We start from the raw sequence: 23099 nt of genomic DNA on the forward strand, positions 1-23099 counted from the left end.
AGTGATCAGATGAATTGCAATTAATTGCAAAGTCCCTCTTTGCCATGCAAATTAACTGAATCCCAAAAAAACATTTCCACTGCACTTCAGCCCTGCCACAAAAGGACCAGTTGACATCATGTCAGTGATTCTCTCATTAACACAGGTTTGTGTGTTGACGCGGACAAGGCTGGAGATCACTCTGTCATGCTGATGGAGTTCGAATAACAGACTGGAAGCTTCAAAAGGAGGGTGGTGCTTGGAAACATTGTTCTTCCTCTGTCAACCATGGTTACCTGCAAGGAAACATGTGCCGTCATCATTGCTTTGCATAAAAAGGGCTTCACAGGCAAAGATGTTTCTGCCAGTAAGATTGCACGTAAATCAACCATTTATCGGATCATCAAGAACTTCAAGGAGAGCGGTTCAATTGTTGTGAAGAAGGCTTCAGGGCGCCCAAGAAAGTCCAGCAAGCGCCAGGACCGTCTCCTAAAGTTGATTCAGCTGCGGGATTGGGGCACCACCAGTACAGAGCTTGCTCAGGAATGGCAGCAGGCAGGTGTGAGTGCATCTGCACGCACAGTGAGGCGAAGACTTTTGGAGGATGGCCTGCTGTCAAGAAGGGCAGCAAAGAAGCCACTTCTCTCCAGGAACAACATCAGGGACAGACTGATATTCTGCAAAAGACACAGGGATTGGATTGCTGAGGACTGGGGTAAAGTCATTTTCTCTGATGAATCCCCTTTCCGATTGTTTGGGACATCCGGAAAAAAGCTTGTCCGGAGAAGACAAGGTGAGCGCTACCATCAGTCCTGTGTCATGCCAACAGTAAAGCATCCTGAGACCATTCATGTTTGGGGTTGCTTCTCAGCCAAGGGAGTGGGCTCACTCACAATTTTGCCTAAGAACACAGCCATGAATAAAGAATGGTACCAACAAATCCTCCGAGAGCAACTTCTCCCAACCATCGAGGAACAGTTTGGTGACGAACAATGCCTTTTCCAGCATGATGGAGCACCTTGCCATAAGGCAAAAGTGATAACTAAGTGGCTCGGGGAACAAAACATCGATATTTTGGGTCCATGGCCAGGAAACTCCCCAGACCTTAATCCCATTGAGAATTTGTGGTCAATCCTCAAGAGACGGGTGCAAACAAAAACCCACAAATTCTGACAAACTCCAAGCATTGATTATGCAAGAATGGGCTGCCATCAGTCAGGATGTGGCCCAGAAGTTAATTGACAGCATGCCAGGGCGGATTTCAGAGGTCTTGAAAAAGAAGGGTCAACACTGCAAATATTGACTCTTTGCATCAACTTCATGTAATTGTCAATAAAAGCCTTTGACATTTATGAAATGCTTGTAATGATACTTCAGTATTCCATAGTAACATCTGACAAAAATATCTAAAGACACTGAAGCAGCAAACTTTGTGGAAATTAATATTTGTGTAATTCTCAAAACTTTTGGCCACGACTGTACTATCCGCCTCCTGTGTCTGCATCTGGGTCTTAGCCTGAGCCGTGATACTGCTGGTTTTTGGTTTCTACTTTTATTGTGTCCAATTAAGATGGATTTGCAGTCAAAGCCAATTTAAGTGCTTTCAACAATTGTACAGTCATTCTATTGTAACTCATTATTCACCTCATTGATTAGCTAGCTACATTAGCTCATTGATTTGAAGACATTGGGTCACAATGTAGGTTAATAGGAATTGATCTAGGAAGTGGCTTCCTGGGTTTCAGGAAGCAAGAATTAGTTCACTAATGTTTTGTTGTCTTTTAAATACTTAATTCCACATAATTCCCCCCCGATTGATTATGACAGTTGTGCAGAATCTCAGCATAATAAATTGGGGTAGTCAAGCCTGATAAATGTGTCACAATACATAACATTTTCTTTCTTGACCTATTTTATAATAGTTTCTGTATTGGATGTTCTTTCTGTTCTGTTCTGTTGATCTTGTATTGTAAAAGCAACTTCTTGATATTCAACAGAGAGCCTCTTCAGGATGACTATGGAGTACAGAACCTGTCTTCTAGCTCCTCCTGCTGGCCCAATACATGTTAGTAAAGTGTTATCCAACATCATTCCCTTTGAAGCATTTTTGTAGGACAGACATTAAATTAACATGATCAAGCATTTAAGAAGACTCAATTCAAAAGTGGCTGAGTTTGAAATCACATTTAATGTTTGTTCAGGAGCTGATTCACATGAACCTCAATCCTTTGTGTACAGTACAATTCTTTAATATTTTTATTATCATCATCAGATCATGGTCTTAGCTCTCCACAGGCACTCACACACTCATTCTCACACACACCAACCCTCTGCAGCCAGTCATACCAGCTGAGGGGTACACACAGGCAATCTTAAAGGGGACTTAGTTGTAACACCAGCGGAAACTCATCTTACACGGTAACACAGTCACAAACCTGCCAGAGGCTAACCCTATCACGATGTGAACACTCACTGGTGGAAAAAAATCTGAACGTGCAAAAGTGGTCCCCTTTAAAGACTGAAGTATTTAGAGTCCTCTGATCTTAGGACACAACAATCACAAATTTTCTCCTGTCTTCAGTCACTCCCCATCCTCACCATCCCATTCTCATGAGCACCAATGTTCAGCTTAGAGAAACTAGCTAACAAAGAAAATAAAAAATACTCATCAAGGTTTCACCTCCTGGACTGCAAATACAGAAATGCACAGAGCAATAAAAAGACATGTCATAGAAGGTTGAAATTAAATCACGATAAAAGGAATCAAGATCCATTTGTTTTGTAACTAGCTGTTAATAGAACTGTTAATAGCTCTAATAGCATCAACAGTTTCATAAGTACATGTAGTTATATATACGTATCTATATTCCATAAAAGGTATGGGGATTGTTAGGGTCAAACAGTCATGTTTTCAACATAGTTTAATGCTTGAACAAACTTGAAAAGTTAATTTCCGTATAGACTCTTCAGTTATTGCTTTACTTGGCAGGCAATATAAACACTTACCTGAAGCAATGTGAAGACACGCTGGAGCGACAGCGTCGCCCCAATTTAGAAGCTGTTCCACCAGAGGCCATACGTAATGCGTCTGGATTTAAGGGCACCAATACTTCACAGAGCTCTGACAGATAGCAACCTCTGTGGGCGTCCGTGTACTGGGTGCAATAATGCAGTAGTGTAACAGTTCCATGAAGCCAAGGCCGCTTATGTATGTCACTGCAACAGTCAGTCAACTCTGTGGTTCACATACTGGGAGACACTGGATCCAGATGTACACCGATACATGTCCCTCGTCCAATGAGGAGCCTTGGTTGCTCCGTAGCTGTGCAGAGCTCCTCCCTATGAACAGGTCCCATGTAAACAGCTTACAGAGGCGAGACCAGGGAGTAAACACACTCTTTGGCACATCCTTAGGAGAATGGCGGATGCAGTCAAGTCCTGATCAGACTAAATAATTGACCAGATCCCATGATTAGCTAGATTTTAGCTACGGAGAGGTCCTGTGTGTTGGCTACGGTTGACCTCTGTCTAGCATTTAAAAGTCATTGAAAGACATACACATCTTGTGCAAAAAAAAACACACACACACACACACACACACACACACACACACACACACACACACACACACACACACACACACACACACACACACACAAACACACATAGCTTATGCACTTAGATAAAAGTGTCACTGACCTAATTTCAAACATTCCAATGTTCTAATTGAGGCTAAAAACAAACTAGTTCACCACATTCAAATGTATAATAAATAACAACCAAGGTTTTGGGTTTCATTGACAAGGCAAGAAAGAAATGGCAACATTTGTATGTGTGTCCACATTGAAACTTGAAATAATGACCTTCAACACTTCTATGGACCCTTTCATCTAAAGAATAGATGAGTTTCATCAAGAGCTTAAATGCCATTAGCTAAACAGTGTTGGGGACATCAAACTATGGAATAACATAATGACCAGTCTAATTTAATATGGCACAGTCATCTCAAAGAATAAGTGCATTAAAAGGGATAGTTCACCCAAATTACAAAATTACACATTGGTTTCCTTACCCTGTAAACAGTCTATAGATAAGGTATGACAGCAATCCATGCTTTGGTTTAGTTTCCCTGCCACTGTTTTCAAATGCTAACGTTTTAGCATTTGTGGCACAAATCCCATGGGACCGATATCAGCATTTATATATAAGTGACTTTGTTGTGCTTTACAATCAATTTTAGACACTTTCCGAATGATTTGGACATGATGTTTGAAAAATGCTAATATCTTGTACCCATGACTTAAATGGGATTTGTGCCACAACATTTGGAAAGGGTGCCAATGAAACTAAACCACAGCATGGATTTCTGTGGTACCTTGTCCATAGACTGCTTACAGGTTAAGGAAACCAATATGTAATTTGGGTGAACTATCCCTTTAACTACATTCAGAAAACATTAAGAGTTACTGTGTGACTGCACCTGTCAGCCTAACACTAAGGTGAATGGGACGTCCCTTCAAGGTGCTGCTTCCTCTACAGGGTCCTTCCTTTTCTCTCAAAGGGGCCTTTTCCTCATCATCACTGCCCTAATCAATGGGGCATTTTAGTTAAGTGCTAGGTGACATTGTCTACATTAAAATTGCCTTATCAAAATGACGTGTAAATGGGCTTTTTAAGTCTGTACCATAGACTAAGCATGAATACAAAACATTATTTAAACTCCTTTTAAAATGTTGTTGAGGGAAGTAAAGCAGGAGGCATGAGTGTGCTCCTCTTAAGTGCTTCAAATATAAATGGGCGGAGCCTATCAGGTCTTTGTAAAGCACTGTTTAGAGCAGGGAGATAGGTAAAAGTTCAATATGGTTTAAGTTAACCTCTCGGTTAACCACTGAGCGGCAGGAAGTGTAACTGTCCACGTTACAAACTGAACATTCAGCTCAAACAAGTCCAAACAAAGAAGAAACAGCAGACTCCAAAGCCCTAGACAGTTGCAATCACCCACTCTGGTCAGGAGAGCTTGGGTTCCCATGGCAATGGGGCTTTGTAACCATCTGCAGAGCTTCCTAGGAGAGGCTGGGGAATGAGAGAGCTCGTCGGGGGAAAGCTTCTCTTTAAAACACTTCAACAACAGGTTCCCAGTGGTGAGGCCGAAGGAACAAGTGGATGGAAAAAAGGCATGGCAAAGACGTGGCAGAACAAAATGGTTAGAAGAATGTGTGGATTGTTATGGACCTGGGGGTTACAATGACGGGGTGGGGATGGGGATCAGGATTGGGGTGAGGGTGGACTCTGCTGAGGCTGTTGCCATTGGAATGGCAGTGACAATTGGAGCAGACTCAGCCATTGGGGGAGGAGAGGGGCTGCAAGGAGGGAGAACAGTAGGAGCTGTGGTGTGGGTGTGGATGGAGGGTGGGGTTGAGGTGGGGGCAGGAGTTGTGGTGAAGCTGGAGGTAGTGGCTGGGACTGAAGTTGAGGTTGGGTTGTGGTCTTGGGCTGGGGGGTCCGTGGCAGAGGGAGAAGGCTTGTTGTAGTTGAGGTTGAGGATATGCTGCTGGAGGTGGCGGATCCAGTCCTCCTGCACAGAGAGAGGACCCTGGAACTCCACCTCACAGAACCTGGCGGAGAGAGGCAGAGAGCACACTGTACTCACACAGAGTCATCATACAACCACAGCAGGTAAACAGGAACGGTACATGGATCATTTAAAAAATGTTGCTTTAATAAATCAACAGATTATAATTATCGTGAATGTTATTTTACAGACTAAAAGCACTCATTCACACAACTTCCAAATCTCAAGTGCCTCCCTATTTCCAAAATAGAGCATAACTTCTGACCAGGGCTATAAAGGAGTGCACTATATTGGGAATATGGCATACTTTGAGATGAGCCGATGAGTTCACTACTGCACAGTTCCCCAGAGAAACTCACCGGCACCTGAGGGAGTAGATCTTTCCCACCACTTTGACCAGGGGGGAGGAAGGGGGTTTGGGCACCAGGGCAGGAATGGTGCCGGTGCGAGGGGGCTTGGGGGTGCCACTGTCCCTCTCTCCTCCCTCTGAGTTTGAGGGGTGTTTAAGAGGTCGCCGCTCAAAGCCTGGACATGAGGAGGAGAGAACACCAGGCTGAGCATGAGATGGACAGGTATGTGTGTATGGCGAATAGTTGTGTGTGTTTGTGTGTCACACTCACCTCTGGGCAGGCGCACGTTGAGCTCGCTGCGGGCCACCTGTGTGTGGGGAGGGAGGGTGTTGGAGAGTCGGGCGGGGCTGGGACTGTGACTGCTGTGGCTGGGTCGGGAGGGGGGAGTGAGACCTGCATCACCCTCTGCTGCCCGGGGTGATGCCAGGGTGAGCTCCCGGCCTACCCGTCTGGCCTGGGCCAGCCCCAGAGCCGCCCACTGGGAGGAGGAGGAATGCTTCTGGGAGGGCATGGGGGGGAGGAGGTCAGAGTCGGACGATGGGGAGAGAGACGAGCTGCTTTTCTGCAACATAAAGGAGAGGGATGAGTGCTTCTCATTAAAATAGCTGTCTCAATGTACTCTAATAGAAGGATATGACAGAGTAAACTTCTAATCTTTATGTGTGTCAACTCATCACAGAGGGAGTAATGGTGACACAAATACACAATGCTAATTCAGGAGGGATGGACAAGTCTATTTTCTAGAACATAATTCATCTGAAGATGAAGAATCTATGTCACCCGGTGCTCTGGTTACTATAGCAACTATTAAGTCAATACCTAACCCTGTTGTGTCCCCCACAGGGGAAATATGCTGATATGAGAATGTTTGTGTTGGAGCTACATGATAGCAGATCTGAGTGAGGCATTTAAATCACAAAATGGCTGGTGGAGGCTGAGGCCAATTCCATCTTTTTACCTTTAAAAGCTTATCTCCTGGCAGGTGTTGTTAGTTTGAGAGAGCTAAAGCATTATGGTAAACAATTCACCTGACCTTTAATGATATGGGTTGTCATGTCAATGCTCTAAACAGCCCTAACAGTGTGCCGACAGCCCTCATAGCGGTCCGAAACCCACAACTTAAATGGACGAGGTCGGCACTAATAAAAAACGACTTTGCAATATTGCAGCTTGATTGTGCATTGTGTGCACGATGTCACACTGTTAACTCTAAGTCGATATAAATAATTGCTGCCTTCGCATGGACATTGGAAAAATAGAACTTTCGAGATAAATCTCACTGCAAGTATTGTGAGTAACATAGTCCTTTTACTATCATCTCTCACCATTAGATAAACTACTAAATAAATGAATTGCTCCCTGACCTTCTTGGAGGTGGAGCGGCTGGAGCCCTGCATGTAGCTGCGGTGCATCTCCACCACCTTGTGGGGCCGGCTGCGCATCCAGGCACTCAGCGTCTCGATGGGCGAACCGTTCACACACCACTCTGTCACGCCAAACTGCCGCAGGTGGGCCCGCGCGTGGCTAGCCAGCGCCTTGCGGTTCTCAAAGTAGAACCCACACAGCTCACAGCTGGCATCTGGGGAGGGGGTGAGAGAAGACAAAGGAGGGGTGTTGTCAGTCAGAGCTGGGCTTAAGTTGATTCATGTTTCATAAAATGAAATGTATATAACATAACATATGTGTCATTCTCTGCTAAATGCAATGAGTATGTACTAAACGACAGTCAGCAAGTTAAAGGATGACTGCAACTCTTCTGAGGATCTTTAGTAAGGTCATGGCTTACCCAGGTGCCCTACCGCATTCTTGTCTGGAGAGGACTTCCCTTTGATGGAGAGGTCATGTGGCAGGGGCGAAAAGGACTGGGGGTGGGATGGTGACCTCTCAACTGGACGGCCCTCCTCCGACATGGGTCTCTTACCCAGCAGGGACACCGCAAAAAACTTCCCGGCGGGAGGGGTGGAGGAGAGGCCCACCGCCCCCAGGCCGTGCTTATGAAGCCGGGAGCCAGAGTGCAGCAGGGTGAGGGGGGATTTGCGGGAGAACTTGGGCGACTGGTAACCCAGGCCCCCCACCAGGCCTTCCCAGGTGGGGCTGGACCCCTGGCTGGTCTCCTTCTTCAGCCCCGGGGCTGGGGACGAGGTGCCCCCATTCTTGTGCATGAGTTCTCTCAGGGTGTCTATGGGGGAGCCGTTGACTGTCCACTCTGTGATGCCCATCTGGCGCAGGTGGGAACGGGCGTGACTAGAGAGACCTTTACGGTTCTCAAAGTACTCCCCACAGAACTCACAGCGGATGTCCCGAGTGGGCTCTACTTCATGGGCTGTGACTGTAGGAGGAACAAAGGGAGGGGGGAGGAGACAGAGAGATGGAAAAAGAGACAGTAGAGAATAACAAAAAGGCATCACTTCAGTATGGATATCACCTTAATAATTGCAAGATGGTCTTTCAACTTGGACTCACCCAAGTTAAGAGGGAGCATATTGTCGGAGCTGCTCCAGCTGCAATTCAGTGGCTCAGAGGAGTATCCCGTTGCTCCCCCCACCGCTCCTGGCATGGTGACTTCCAGCTGCATAGGCTCAGGCTTCAGCTTGACTATCAGGCTAGGGGAGGCCGGTGGAGCTGAGCCCATCTTACGCACTGTGGACTGGTGGCTGGGTGGGTGGGCGAAGGCAAAAGGGAGGCGACTCAGGAGGCTGGGCGAGGCAGAGGAGGACAAGGGGGAGCGAGGGGGTCCGGGGGATGGAGGGGGAGATTTTAGGGGCTTGAGGGGCAGGGCGCATGGTAGACCTCGACGTGTGATCAGCTCTCGCAGGGTGTCTATGGGGGAACCGTTGACTGTCCACTCTGTGATGCCCATCTGGCGCAGGTGGGAACGCGCATGACTGGAGAGGCCTTTACGGTTTTCAAAGTATTCCCCACAGAACTCACAGCCGATCTCCTTCACTGGTTCACCTGCAGGAGAGATGGAGAGTAGAGATGAAGATCAACTTAAAATAAGCACCTCAAGAAACTGTACATCAACAAGCCACTGATGCTGTATTGCATTGAATGGAGAATGAGTTTAGTTTCCATCATATGACAAACACTCACTGTGGGGGATGGGCGTGAGTTCCCCGCCACTCAAACGGAAGACCTGTAATTTGGAGGACTTGGGACGTTTGGAGGGCGGGCCAAACATTGAGGAAGCTGAGGAAGAGGTAGCTTTGGACCCAGATCCACCCCCCATCGTAGTGACCTTGTAGAGGAGAGGTGTGGAGGAGGTGGTGAGGAGGGAGCGTTTGGGGGAGGAGAGGCTGGCTGTGAGGCCCCTGAGCCCTTGGGGCCCCTCAGGCTGCAGGGCGCTGGCTCTGTGCTTGAAGTCATCAGTGTGAATGAGCTGGTTGAGGAGGTCTATGGGGGAACCTTTGGACTCTGAGTACTCCACCCCAAAGTGACGCAAGTGGGCTCGGGCATGGCTGGACAGGCCCTTCCGCGTCTCGAACCAGGCGCCACACAGCTGGCACACTATGTCCTTATTGGGGTCCACCTCCAATGCTGCACAGATGAGGAAAATGGGGTATAAGGAAATGTTTTACTTCAGAAACCTTTACAACCTGTGCATTAATCAGTTGGGGATGAATGACACACTTACTGAGGTTGAGTGGGGCATCTGTCTCTTGTGGAGCCCAGAAGGGTTTGGCAGAGAGGTTAGAGGTGGTGCTCTTCACCCCTACAGGCTTATGGTCCAGACAGCGCAGGGGGGAGGACACAGGCAGCAGAGAAGAGATGGGGGCCTTCCTCACCACAGGAGAAGGGGAGCAGGCCCTGATGAGGGAGGAGGGGGGAGGGGAGGCCACAGGGGAGGGGATGAAGAGAGGGATGGGTTTCTCGTCCATGTCTGTGTCTTGAAATCTCTCCTCTTTCCGTGGGGTTGGCAGGACTTGAAGGGGCTTCTTGGCGACGGGGGGCCGGGGGAGGGGAGGGGGGAAGTGCCCATCCAGACCGCGCTCCTTGGTGATCTGGTAGAGGAGGTCAATGGGTGCCCCGCTGCTCTCCGACATGCCGATGCCCAGCTGGCGCAGGTGGGAACGGGCGTGACTAGATAGGCCCCGCCTCGTCTCGAAGGGGGCACTGCACACCTCACACTTTAACAGGTTGGACACTATAATAGAGAGGACAACAGTGAGAGGGGAAGAGATGCAGCTGACCAGCACACAGCAAAATACACAGAATATGGAAAAATGTCCCTGTGCACATTTTATTTCAGTCATAGTTCAGCACTGGTGTGTGTATTATTACATCATTTATAGCACTTGAATTAACGGATGGTGACAAAAAGAGCAGGAGGCTGTGTAGCTGAGAATTCTCAACTCCATGATACAATGGAGTTGAGTGGCATTGAGTTTGCTGCAATCCGTAGTTTTTGATACAAACAGCATTTTTTCGTGACCTACGCCGTTGTTTGCTAATGAAGACGTTACAGCCCCATCGTTGAAGGACGATTGTTTTTGTTTTGGCAGGAGATGCATAGAATGCAATTGTCATCAAAAACTATGGATACAACTCCCTCGGACAGCTGTACAACAATCTGGACAAGCATAGGTACACAGTAAGTGTTTAAAAAAGTATATATTTTTAAGTATCGAGTGGCAGTGCATGTTTGAAGTCGCTAACTTCATACTCCATTGGAAAACAGTGAATTATGCAGCACAATTTGACAAAGGTCACATTATAGCCCTATTCGGACGGGACTAGTATTCGCAGAGACGCTGGTTATGTAATTAATACCCCAGCATTTGAATTATTCCAGAGGACAATTGGCACGGTATACGTTTTAACAACTTGCCGCCTTTAATTCTTCATTTGTTTTCATTCAATTGACTATGACGGAAGCCTGGAGGGTTTTATTCTAAGCGTGAAGATATGTCAACATCATGTCTAGACGATAAAGGCTACACTGATAACTCATGCTTGGCGGCCAAATGTAAAGGTGTCCCCATAATGTTTAAATTGCGGAAGTGTGATCATAATCATTATTTTAGGGATTGACGGTAGACTGTCCTAATGAAAAGGCCTCCCATCCTGCTGACGTGAGCTGTTGAACAGTGCTCTTGCACTTGAGATGCATTTATGGATGAGAAAGTGAACTTGCCAATTCCAAAAAAGTTAGCTCAGTGGGGAATCAGGGATGCCCTGTTTGCAATCTATTGCCTACATCAACAGCCACGGTTGAATTAAATAGGCCTAGGCACAATATTTTTTTATTGCACATTTAATTAAACTGACGCATTTGGCAATGTTCAACTTCAATTCATTGGCACAAAACATAGCCTATAAGCAAAAGTATTCACTGTGAAACTTGATCAATTTAAGCCATTCATATAAAATATATGCGTAGCACTTTGTTTAAGCATCAATTCATCAAATCAGTTCTTGTTTCCTTGCTAAAACTGTGCTCAGCACCTGTCAAACTCTTGTAATGTCTTGAAAAACACAGTGATGTCGTTACGCACAGGACTAGCATTATCAGAAGACCTTGGAGTTTGCCAAAAAACATTAGGTTAATCTGGCTGGAATTGTTACTCTCCTGCCATGTAAAACTGACTGACATTGCAAATTCGGACGGGACTAAAATGATGGATGTGGTGTTTTGTGTTTGTGCGTAAAATTACATTACCCGACCTCCCCCAATAAAACTAATCCCGTCCGAATAAGGATATCGAATTAAGTTTTAATCATAAACTATGGAATTCAGCACCCAAATAAAAGAACGCCTTTACACAGAACAAACATAGGTACAAGGTACGCATTAAAGAATTGCAATTTGTATTGTCTGATATCGACTCCATGTAGGTACACCCCGACAAAACTAATCGCCACTCAACTCCATTGAGACGTGATGTACATATCGTGGTTGAAAATTCTCAGCTAGGGGCTGTGGTAACCTCAGCCACATCTGTCTGCCACCTAACAAAGCCTCCAGATCCCAGGGGAGCTTTATGTCTCATCTCATCTTGCCCCATGTTGTTCAGTCTCACCCTTGATGTCAGCTTCATCCCTCGGGGAGGGGCTCTCTGGGTCCAGGGAAAACAGACCCTTCCTCCCTGGGCTGGAGGTCAAGCTGTCCAGTGCTGGCATCTGCTCTTCCTCCTCCCCGCCTGAAACACAATACACAACCAAATGAATGAGTCATTAATTAAAGAGTCATTAACCTGGGAGGATGTGAATTAAACATGGAGCCTAATGTCACCAGGAAAATTACATAAGTACTAATTTTGGTAACTAGTAATGCATGAAAATACACAACATGACGAAAGGTATGTGGACACCTGCTCGTCAAAGATCTCATTCCAAAATCATGGGCATTAATATGGAGTTGGTCCCCCCTTTGCTGATATAACAGCCTCCACTCTTCTGGGAAAGCTTTCCACTAGATGTTGGAACATTGCTGTGGGGACTAATTATTTGGCAAAGGTGCTTGATGGAGTTGATGTCAGGGCTCTGTGCAGGCCAGTCAAGTTCTTCCACACCGATCTCGACAAACCATTTCTGTATGGCCCTCGCTTTGTGAACGGGAGTATTGTCATGCTGAAACAGGAAAGGGCCTTTACCCTAACTGTTGCCACAAAGTTGGAAGCACAGAATTGTCTAGAATGTCATTGTATGCTGTAGCGTTAAGATTTCCCTTCACTGGAACTAAGGGGTCTAGACTGAACAATGAAAAACAGCCCCAGACCATTATTCCTCCTCCACCAAACTGTACAGTTGGCACTATGCACTGGGGCAGGTAGCGTTCTCCTGGAATCGACCAAGTCCAGATTCGCTTGTCGGACTGCCAGATGGTGGAGCGTGATTCATTACTCCAGAGAATGCGTTTCCACTCCTCCAATGCAGCGAGCTTTACAACACTCCAGCCAATGATTGGCATTATGCATGGTGATCTTAGGCGTGTGTGCGGCTACTCGGCCATGGAAACCCATTTCATGAAGCTCCCGACGAACAGTTCTTGTGCTGACATTGCTTCCAGAGGCAGTTTGGAACTTGGTAGTGAGAGTTGCAATCGAGGACAGACATTTTTTATGCGCTACGCGCTTCAGTATTTGGCGGCCCCGTTCAGTAGCTTGTGTGGCCTACCACTTCATGGCTGAGCCGTTGTTGCTCCTAGACGTTTCCACTTCCCAATAACAGCACTTACAGTTGACCGGGGCAGCTCCAGCAGGGCAGAAATTTGACGAACTGACTTGTTGGAAAGGTGGCATCCTATGACGGTGCCACGTTGAAAGTCACTGCGCTCTTCAGTAAGGCCATTCTAATGCCAATGTTTGTAGGGGGATTGCATGGCTGTGTGCTGGTTTTATACACCTGTCAGACATGGGTGTGGCTGTAATAACCGAATTCACTAACTTGAAGGGGTGTCCACATACTTTGTATATATAGTGTATGCATAGGCAAATTAAATAGTTTTTAAATAATACAATGTATTATGTTTCTGTATGAATAACAAAAAATACATAAAACCTTTACAATGGAGCAGCTAATAATAATAATAATACGATATTCATTAAAATAACTGCAATTTGCAGCGCTCAACAATTATTGGCGCTTCAAACATAGTCTGTCTAATAAATCCCTTCTTCAAGTGTGTAGACCTGTGATAATGGCAAAACGCTGTTCGTTTTCTTGCTGTTGTACATTTCGTAACAGACACATGCCTTTCATTGCGATGGTGTATTTCTGGGACAAAACTACCATTTTCTGCGACAAAACGGTAAATCATAAGCGACGTGAGTAGACAATGCTTTTTGTCTGGTGGGCGGCTCTGCGCTTGTCAGTTGATCTCGTCTCAGGGTGCTCGCAGAGCAAATGACACCTTTGATTTTTCTCGCTTTATTTGCAGCATCAAAAATGTGATCACTGCAGCAAAATGATACCCTGATTTGATAAAACTATTAAAAGTAACAAAGTTACAAAATCCGGACTTCAGTTTTCATTATATAGCAGTAGTAGGCCTACAGTAACATCAAGTAACCCGACACTTAATAAAGTGACACTTAAATGTATTTTTAAGATCTAAATAAGTTTTGATACGATTACAGATTTGTAGTCCGTTATTCCTGTATTATAAGCATGAAGCAATGCATTCATAAAGAATGACACCAGAGCGACCACATTCAAGAAATCAAAGGAAAGTAAAATGGCGAGGATTTGGGAACTGTAGGTAATTTTAGAAATCCTGCAGTATTGGAAATAGTGAACGTCATCCGAGACGCACAAAATATATCACACAGAAAATGACAGTCCGCATCAAATGTTGCAAAACACATTCCTGCGCGCGTAGCTACAGTGATACAAGCAACTCGAACAATGACAAGAATGACACATTTGTAGCCAATGCCTTGACTTTGTCTATCTCACCTTTAGCGCGCGACAGTGATTTTAAATGGTCTAATATTATTACATTTTTTTGACGGATAATGTGTCTTGAAACAATTTTGACGTACAGCAAACAATACGGGCTACGACGCGACGTGCAACAATGAAGCCGATTAATGATTAAAGGGCACGGGCGTTACGGTGCGTGGTACTCACCGGTCAGTAGCTGCGGTGCATCGGACTCCAAGCAGCTAAAGCCAGACAGTTTTTCCGCTATTGTTTGTGTCTGCAGGGAGGTGGAAGCAGCCATTTTGCCCCCATACACATGCACCGCTAAACTAAGGCGTGACCAATCGAGCAGAGGCTGGGACAAACGCGCTGAGCACCACATCTCCCTCTAATATGCTTGATTTACAGTAACACTTTGTCCCAAATACTGCAGTTCATCATAGACAAGAAATCTGCTACATCACACAAGTCTCACAACTAGGGACTGATGTTACAACACCAACAGGCAAAGTGCCACATCAGGAGAGTAGTTCTATAATACAAAATAGTTGCAAAACTATTGCACAGAATCGTTTTCATCATTCAATATCCCTTGTGCATTGCATTGCCACTGTAGTTACCGTTGAGTTACCACATTGAGCACTGAGACATTTCTTTGGAAGTCTTATTCACGCTGATCAACCATCATGTAATCTACCAACAACCTATAACACAGTCAGACCACAGCGTGTTGTATTCATAAACCACAATGCCAGCTCAAAAAGGCATCCTACAGTATACACACCAGGTACACACACACCTTCAGGCTCACCAACGCTGTGGTCTTTCTCCCAAGGCTGAGAAGGCGACGATGGCAGTAGGTTGGAGACTGTAGCACCTGTTGCCTCTTCACTCCCCTCCCCTCCCCCTGGTTCTTCCTCCTCCGTCTCCAGGTCTTCCTCCTCCTCCTCGTCTGAGGCTGGGCTGCGTGGGGGGGCTGTGGGGAGGACCAGGTCTGGGCGGCTGGAGAAGAGCTCCCGGAGGATATGGATGGGCGAGACAGTCACCTCCCAGTTAGTAATCCCAAAGTCCCGCAGGTGCGCCCTGGCGTGGCTGGACAGACCAGCCCGGGTGTCAAAGCCAGCATTGCAGAACTCACAGCGCATCACACTGAACGTATCCGGGTCAAAGTTGGCAACTGGAGAGAGAGAAGGGCACATAAAAGGTCAGCAGTTTACAAACCGACTTGGAAGTTGTACACATCCTCTACCCTGACTGATACTTGTTACGTTGTTACATTATAGTTTATTACAAATATACCGCATCATACACCCGACAAGGTCCTAACAATGTAATAACAAAGATTCCAGATACCTTTTTTCTTCTTCTTCTGGTAGGAGAACTTCTTCTCAATGGCATTGACCTCCTCAGGGGATATGAAGTGGCGCACGTTGTAGCTGACGCCCACTCGGTTGAGGTGGCCCCTCACGTGATTGGCCAGCCCGATGCCGTTGTGGAAGCGATCAGGGCAGTAGGGGCATTTCCTCTCCACGCTCTTCAGTGTCCCCGTTTCCTCATCAATCTCCTCATAATCCTCATCTGATATGCCCTCCGCTAGGAAACGCCGGATATTCTCCTCTTCCTCTTCTTCGTCATGATCATCGTTGTCATCATCATCGTCATTTTCAGCAGCAAAAACCTTGTTACTCTTCTTTTCAAAAGCAACCTTTGTCTCCCCGTCCTCTTCCTCTTCCTTCACGGGCTTCCCTTCAGTAGAGCATGAGGCTGTGAGGCTCTGTTGTTTTAGAGAGGAGTCATCTAGCACAGGAAGGAAAGGGATATAGTATGAGGCTGAGCTGAGACAGCCATTTAGTACACAGTATTATAATAGAGAAGTGTTCAATCCCAGTCCTGGAGAGCCAACGTGCCGCTGGGTTTTTGCTGTGTCAGTAACTGCCTCAATCAATCTTCAACAGCAGATGAGATAACTTTATATCACATCAATTTACTACGTGCTATAGTGGCACATCAAGAATAGACATCATATACAGAGACCCTTCAGGACAGCGATGGAACAAACACTACAGAGGCCATTCAAACAGACGTAACATGAAGAACACAGTGATAAGATGCAATGGGGTGAAATTAGAAACAGACATCTATTCACCTAGCAACTGAGCCTTTATATTGATTAGGGGAGAGCGCAAGGAAGATAAGGCTGACTATATTGTATTTGGTGAGGGGAGCCATGCATCACTGCATGCCAGGTGGCTACTTCACAACTCAGCCTGTCACTCACCTATCGCCTTGCCTCCCTCCCAACAGCCAAGGTAAGAGAGGAGAGTTTGAGGGTCAAAGCAGTTGGGCTCATTGAGGACAAGGGACAGCATGTGTCTTAGCTGGGCCTGCTGGCCCTCAGTCAGCCCCTGGCACTCTGCTGCCCCCCGCAGGCTAGCTAAGAAAATGTGTTTCAGCTGCATGGCCGTGGCAGGCACCTCCATAGGGCATGGCGGGGAAGCAACTGGCAACCCAGGTTCAGTTATGGGCCAGGCAGGGACTGCTGGGCATTTTCAGTTACGGCCAACCCAGTGACTGATCTGCAGGCTTGTGATGTTATTTGATAGCACTGTCCAACAGTACACATGCATGAAGCACAAGTTATGCATTCTAGGTGAATATAATTTCAATATTGAAGGACAAATATCACAGGTTACCCAACTATGCAGGTCCAAGTTGAAAATAAAGAGAGAAAATATTGAATTGGAATTCGGAGTAGCCTCAGGAGTTTTGCTTATGGATATGCATATATTGTGGCCATTCTCTAGTGCAGTGGTTCCCAACTCCAGTCCACAAGTACCCCAAACAGTATTGAAGCCCCAGACAAGCACACTTGATTCAACATGTCAACTAATCATCAGGCCCTTATAAGGTGTTTTTTGTCCGGGGCTACAACAAAAAAGTGTACTGTTAGGGGTACATGAGGACTGGAGTTGGGAACCACTGCTCTAGTATATCAGACCATTAACGGTGAAAGGTTTGTCTCAGAATTAGCATGAGAGCAGTTTAATAGGCGAGACTATAAAGAAAGTCTAAGGTATTGGCGTCTTTCAAATCAAATCAAATTTATTTATATAGCCCTTCTTACATCAGCTGATATCTCAAAGTGCTGTACAGAAACCCAGCCTAAAACCCCAAACAGCAAGCAATGCAGGTGTAGAAGCACGGTGGCTAGGAAAAACTCCCTAGAAAGGCCAAAACCTATTCGAGAAGGCTTGAGGGGATAGGTTCTACAACTTAGTCTCACCTCGGAGGGATCGAGCCCTGGTGAGCGGTTTGGATCCAACAAGTGATTCAGTCTCTTTTTGGTTCATATCGGGGCTCTGGCCCTGGCTTTGTGCATCATCGGTCTCAGGTGGCCCGCTGTCCAGTCTGGGATTTGGCTGGAGGAGTTCTGTCCCCGCCTTCCCTCTCCTATTTGCCCTCTTGTTCCCGATGGTCTTAAAGGCTATCTCTCTACGCTGGGGAGCTGTAGTAGTGTTTGATGGTTGGGGCTGTGTGTCACTGTCCTCCATAGCAGAGATCCAACTAGAGGAAGACTTACTGGCCTTTGACTGGCTTTGGCCCTCTGGTGGAGAGACAGGCTTAGAAAGCTTATCAGAACATGGTGGAGAGGAGGCATCAATTCTGGACCCTGGACGGTTAATCTCTTCAGGCCCTTCCCCACAGATGGATGTCTGCGCGGGGTGAGCCACGTGTTGGTGCTCCTTCAGAGCAGTTTGACTGGAGGCCTGGAAGGCACACTGATCACAAGTGAGAGAGATGGAGGTCAGGCCAGAGGCAGATCCAGGTGACACGGGCAGCTCCATAGGAGTGAGCTTTGGCTGAAAGCGCGGAGAGGCTCGCTGCAGACCAGTAGGTTTTCTGTTGTGGGTCTTGGCATGGTTGGCCAATGCCTGTGAGGTGCGTGTACTGAAGTCACACTTGAGGCAGAGATAGCGACGATTGGCTGGGCCTTTGACCTTTGCTTTGACTGGGGTTTTGGCTCGAGCTTTGACTGGGGCCCGGACTGGAACTGGGACTGGCTCTGTGAATGGAGCTGGATCTGGCTCTGTGAATGGAGCTGGGACTGGCTCTGTGAATGGGACTGGAGCTGGAGTTGTGACTGGAGCTACAAATGGTTCTAGGACTGGGCTTGCAGGTTTGGTCACCTTGCCTGGCTCACCCTGCGTAGTCTCTCCTTTCCCACTGTCACTCAGCTTCCCAATCTCCTCCAGGATCTTCTGACGAGACTCCTGGTGTCGTCTGTGGTGGTCTGCCAGAGCCAGCCTGTTTGACAGGTTCCATCCACACTCCACGCACCGAAATCGCGCGCCCTTCACTCCGCGCTCCCTCCTGACAGCCCCCGGCCTGCTCTGACTGTGCTCTTGCATGTGATCCTGCAGGTAGACCTGCTTCTTGAAGTAAATGCTACATTCCACACAGGTGAAAATCTCTTCACCAAGCTCTCCCTCTCCTCCTCCTTCTTCTTCACCACCTTTTTCCTCTTCTACCTTCTCCAGATCCTCTGTTGCCTTTTCCAAGTCCTCCTTAAAGTCATAGGCCCCTCCACTCACCTTCACTTGCCCCAAGCTCTTTTCTCTTGAGGAAGCACCCCTTGCCTTCTTCCCAGCTCCTGTTGATGTGCGTTCCCAGGAGCCCTGGCCAGAGAAGGGTCTGAGCAGGGCCCTCTTCTTCTTCCGACGCTGGATGAAGGTGCAGTGTGCCCAGGGTGCTGGTGGGGGGCTCTCTGTGTCTGAGTCCCCAGGAAAGGTGTACACATCCAGCTCATGTTCCTTGTCCTTCCCTGTCAGGTCCTCTTCCTCTCCTTCCTCCTCAATTTTGCACCCCTCCTTTGATGTCACTTTGGACTGAAACAGTTCAGCTTTCTCCGATATTTTCCAGACTCTGTCATCTACCACTGTGGATGGTTAAGAGACAAAAGGAAATTAGAGAGGAGTTTATTTTCGAAATAACTATGTTATCTGGTGTTTTACCTTGCTCCCCATCATGCTTACATTCTTTTGAACTGGGTTGGACCTTTATTGGCTCCTCTCTGTGTGTGTTAGGCTTGTCTTGGTCCCGCTCCTCCACAGGGCTGAGTAGGTTTGTCTCAGTGGGTAAGTTCTGCAGTTGTTCAGGTGCTTGGTCATCCTCACTGTCAGGTCTGGACAAAATTATACAGAAAGAGACAGTTGTATGAGTGGGTCAGAAAGAGCAATGAGTCCCTATCTGTCTATCTGACAACTAACCTGTTAGTGTGTCCGATTGTCACTTTATTTGACCTCTCTGCTTTACTGTCTGTCTGCCTTGTAGTGTCGTGTCCTATCACACATACAGTTGAAGTCGGAAGATTACATACACTTAGGTTGGAGTCATTAAAACTCGTTTTTCAACCTCTCCACAAATTTCTTGTTAACAAACTATAGTTTTGGAAAGTCGGTTAGGACATCTATTTTGTGCATGACACAAGTAATTTTTCCAACAATTGTTTACAGACAGATTATTTCACTTATAATTCACTGTATCACAATTCCAGTGGGTCAGAAGTTTACATATACTAAGTTGACTGTGCCTTTAAACAGCTTGGAAAATTCCAGAAAATTATGTCATGGCTTTAGACGCTTCTGATAGGCTAATTGACATCATTGTCAATGCGGATGTATTTCAAAGCCTACCTTCAAACTCAGTGCCTCTGCTTGACATCATGGGAAAATCAAAATAAATCAGCCAAGACCTCAGAAAAATTGTAGACCTCCACAAGTCTGGTTCATCCTTGGGAGCAATTTTCAAATGCCTGAAGATACCATATTCATCTGTACAAACAATAGTACGCAAGTATAAACACCATGGGACCACGCAGCCGTCATAGCGCTCAGGAAGGAGACGCATTCTGTCTCCTAGAGATGAACGTACTTTGGTGCGAAAAGTGCAAATCAATCCCAGAACAACAGCAAAGGACCTTGTGAAGATGCTGGAGGAAACAGGTACAAAAGTATCTATATCCACAGTAAAACGAGTCCTATATCGACATACCCTGAAAGGCCGCTCAGCAAGGAAGAAGCCACTGCTCCAAAACCGCCATAAAAAAGCCAGACTACGATTTGCAACTGGACATGGGGACAAAGATCGTACTTTTTGGAGAAATGTCCTCTGGTCTAATGAAACAAAAATAGAACTGTTTGGCCATAATGACCATCGTTATGTTTGGAGGAAAAAGGGGGAGGCTTGCAAGCCGAAGAACAGCATCCCAACCGTGGCAGCATCATGTTGTGGGGGTGCTTTGCTGCAGGAGGGACTGGTGCACTTCACAAAATAGATGGCTTCATGAGGAAATAAAATGATGTGGATATATTGAAGCAACATCTCAAGACATTAGTCAGGAAGTTAAAGCTTGGTCGCAAATGGGTCTTCCAAATGGACAATGACCCCAAGCATACTTCCAAAGTTGTGGCAGAATGGCTTAAGGACAACAAAGTCAAGGTATTGGAGTGGCCATCACAAAGCCCTGACCTCAATCCTATAGAAAATTTGTGGGCAGAACTGAAAAAGCGTGTGCGAGCAAGGAGGCCTACAAACCTGATTCAGTTACACCAGCTCTGTCAGGAGGAATGGGCCAAAATTCCCCCAACTTATTGTGGGAAGCTTGTGGAAGGCTACCCGAAACGTTTGACCCAAGTTAAACAATTTAAAGGCAATGCTACCAAATACTAATTGAGTGTGTGTACACTTCTGACCCACTGGGAATGTGATGAAAGACATAAAAGCTGAAATAAATAATTCCCTCTACTATTATTCTGACATTCCAATTCTTAAAATAAAGTGGTGAACCTAACTGACCTAAGACAGGGAAGTTTTACTAGAATTGAATGTCAAATGTATTTGGCTAAGGTGTATGTAACCTTCCGACTTCAACTGTAACTATCTTCCTGCTGGCTGCCCTTCTATTCCTCCATCTCACCTGAGTCCAGAGGAGGGGGATCCTGGGCTGTGAGCGGCCAGACCATGAGGGTTAGAAAAGTGCTGTAGCTCCTCCTCTGACAGACAGCGCAACCCACAAAACAGACAACAGGAACGTCACTTCACATGTCGGCCACCCACAGGTAAATTCACAGGCAAAGATTTACAGTAGTCATTCCAAGTAAGAGACACAGTTCTGACTACAAGCAGATGGAGGAACATTGAAACATTCCCGGAAGTGTCAACAAATATAGCTGTGGGTGATAGCAACAAGTTTAACTGATAGCATCACATTTAGGAAAGCCCATAACTGCACTACTGACATAGACGGGACACACTTAAAATTTCAATAAAATGATTCATATTGTGTTCATACAAAGCTCAGTAATAAACCAGTGTGGTAACTACCGTCTAGTGTCTCTTTCTCAGAGTCAGAGTCCCAGGTCAGGGAGGAGGGAAAGGCTGAGGGCCTGATGCTCCTCTGTGCACTCCTCCCTGATTCCACCTGGGATAGGAGGCCTGCGGTCCTCTCAAAGTCCCCATTGCCACCACTGGACCATGGGCTCCCACTGAAGGTGAGCTCGTCTGGAACCTGTTGATGACATTGACACAATCTCACAGCAAGAGACAGCATACTGAATGCAACTGACATTGATTCTGAAGTCTGTGATTTTCACTTATGTAAAAGCCTATGTTTCAGCAAATGCAGAATGTGGTGGTCGACCATGAAAGGATTATCTTTACCTGTAAGGTGTGATTTAGGAAGTTGTGTGTTGCGGTGTCCTGTGTTGAGAATGGTGGTGGTGGCCCATAGCTGCTCACTGAGGTGAAGGAATCCCTGGGGGAAAGAGAGTCCCCCTCTAGCTCCATGGTCCCCAGAGCACAGTATGGCGTCCCACTACTGACCACTACAGTCTACATTGTGTGTGGTCTTCTCTTCCACTGTTTTCATATACACAAACAACACACACACACACACACACACACACACACACACACACACACACACACACACACACACACACACACACATACATACACACGGGGTACACTTCAGTAATACTGTCATAACAGAGAGATAAGCAGCACTCCAGAAAATATGTTCTGATGCACACAAAACAACCAATTTAAAGTAATTGGAAAATCATATCACTAATTTGGGGGTCTGGGTTGGCCACTTGATATTCTGCTTCAAATGCTGCATTGTCAGTGAGCCACAATATCACACCAAGACCTTGATGAATTTGACAAATCGTAAATGCAAGAGATAGTAACAAGCATAGCGCAGTGGCGTCACAGGTTCAGCCCACTGCAATTTTGGGACTGTCTGACCCATTTTCACAATGTCTGGTGATATTGTGAGAATATAACAGATTTCCCAAATGGCCACGTACAAAAGTATACTTTTATTCAGGCCCTGTCTCGCGTGTTAGATAAAAATAAACGCAAATGCAGGTAGCTAACACATCAAGGTGGGGGGGAAATGCTATATACCTGCAAGGGCATTGTGGATGGATGTAGCAAGCATTATATAAATATGTGAAGAAAAAAAGTATAATGTAATAATGCCCGTTATTAAGTACTCACGGAAAACGGCCTGGCTTGTGGTCTGAGGAAAGGAGTTGTTTACGCACCGTTCTCCATGCTTTATATGGAACAAAGCTACGGATATCCTCAGTCCATGAATGCATGTAGAGTGTGTTGCTATATTTTTGTCACATCGGTGCTACATTTTTTCCATGAATCCGCTTGTAGACCACACACTCGACTCCATATTATTTGCCTGCAGGCACGCCACGGCTACGTGAGTGACGTCGATTCAGAACTGCGGTCATGCTATCCCTCTCAAATCCATGTTC

The 23099-nt window shown here is 46.3% G+C and overlaps 1 protein-coding gene across 1 annotated transcript; it reads right to left on the minus strand.

The window, feature by feature from the left end:
- Positions 1-2148: 2148 nt before the first annotated feature.
- On the minus strand, positions 2149-23003 carry si:ch211-194b1.1 (protein Wiz). Its single transcript, XM_038991485.1, has 17 exons — positions 22828-23003; positions 21985-22182; positions 21649-21832; positions 21242-21317; positions 19299-19447; positions 17549-19201; positions 15619-16062; positions 15065-15442; positions 11922-12041; positions 9536-10045; positions 8995-9438; positions 8365-8856; positions 7688-8230; positions 7266-7480; positions 6172-6463; positions 5911-6076; positions 2149-5594 (listed from the first exon to the last, which is right to left on the minus strand). The coding sequence occupies exons 2-17, from the start codon at positions 22108-22110 to the stop codon at positions 5219-5221; spliced, it is 6168 nt and encodes a 2055-aa protein (XP_038847413.1). The 5' UTR covers positions 22111-22182; positions 22828-23003; the 3' UTR covers positions 2149-5218.
- Positions 23004-23099: the final 96 nt, after the last annotated feature.

The sequence above is a fragment of the Salvelinus namaycush genome, chromosome 4 (genome assembly GCF_016432855.1).
Source record: "Salvelinus namaycush isolate Seneca chromosome 4, SaNama_1.0, whole genome shotgun sequence".
NCBI lineage: Eukaryota > Metazoa > Chordata > Actinopteri > Salmoniformes > Salmonidae > Salvelinus > Salvelinus namaycush.

Excerpts from the sequence above, each read along its gene's own strand:
- si:ch211-194b1.1 (XM_038991485.1), bottom strand. The coding sequence starts at position 22,110 with ATGGAGCTAGAGGGGGACTCTCTTTCCCCCAGGGATTCCTTCACCTCA. Across the intron at positions 7,481-7,687 it reads GAATGCGGTAGGGCACCTGG|ATGCCAGCTGTGAGCTGTGT; the intron begins GTAAGCCATGAC and ends CCCCCTCCCCAG. Across the intron at positions 5,595-5,910 it reads ATCTACTCCCTCAGGTGCCG|GTTCTGTGAGGTGGAGTTCC; the intron begins GTGAGTTTCTCT and ends TCTCTCCGCCAG.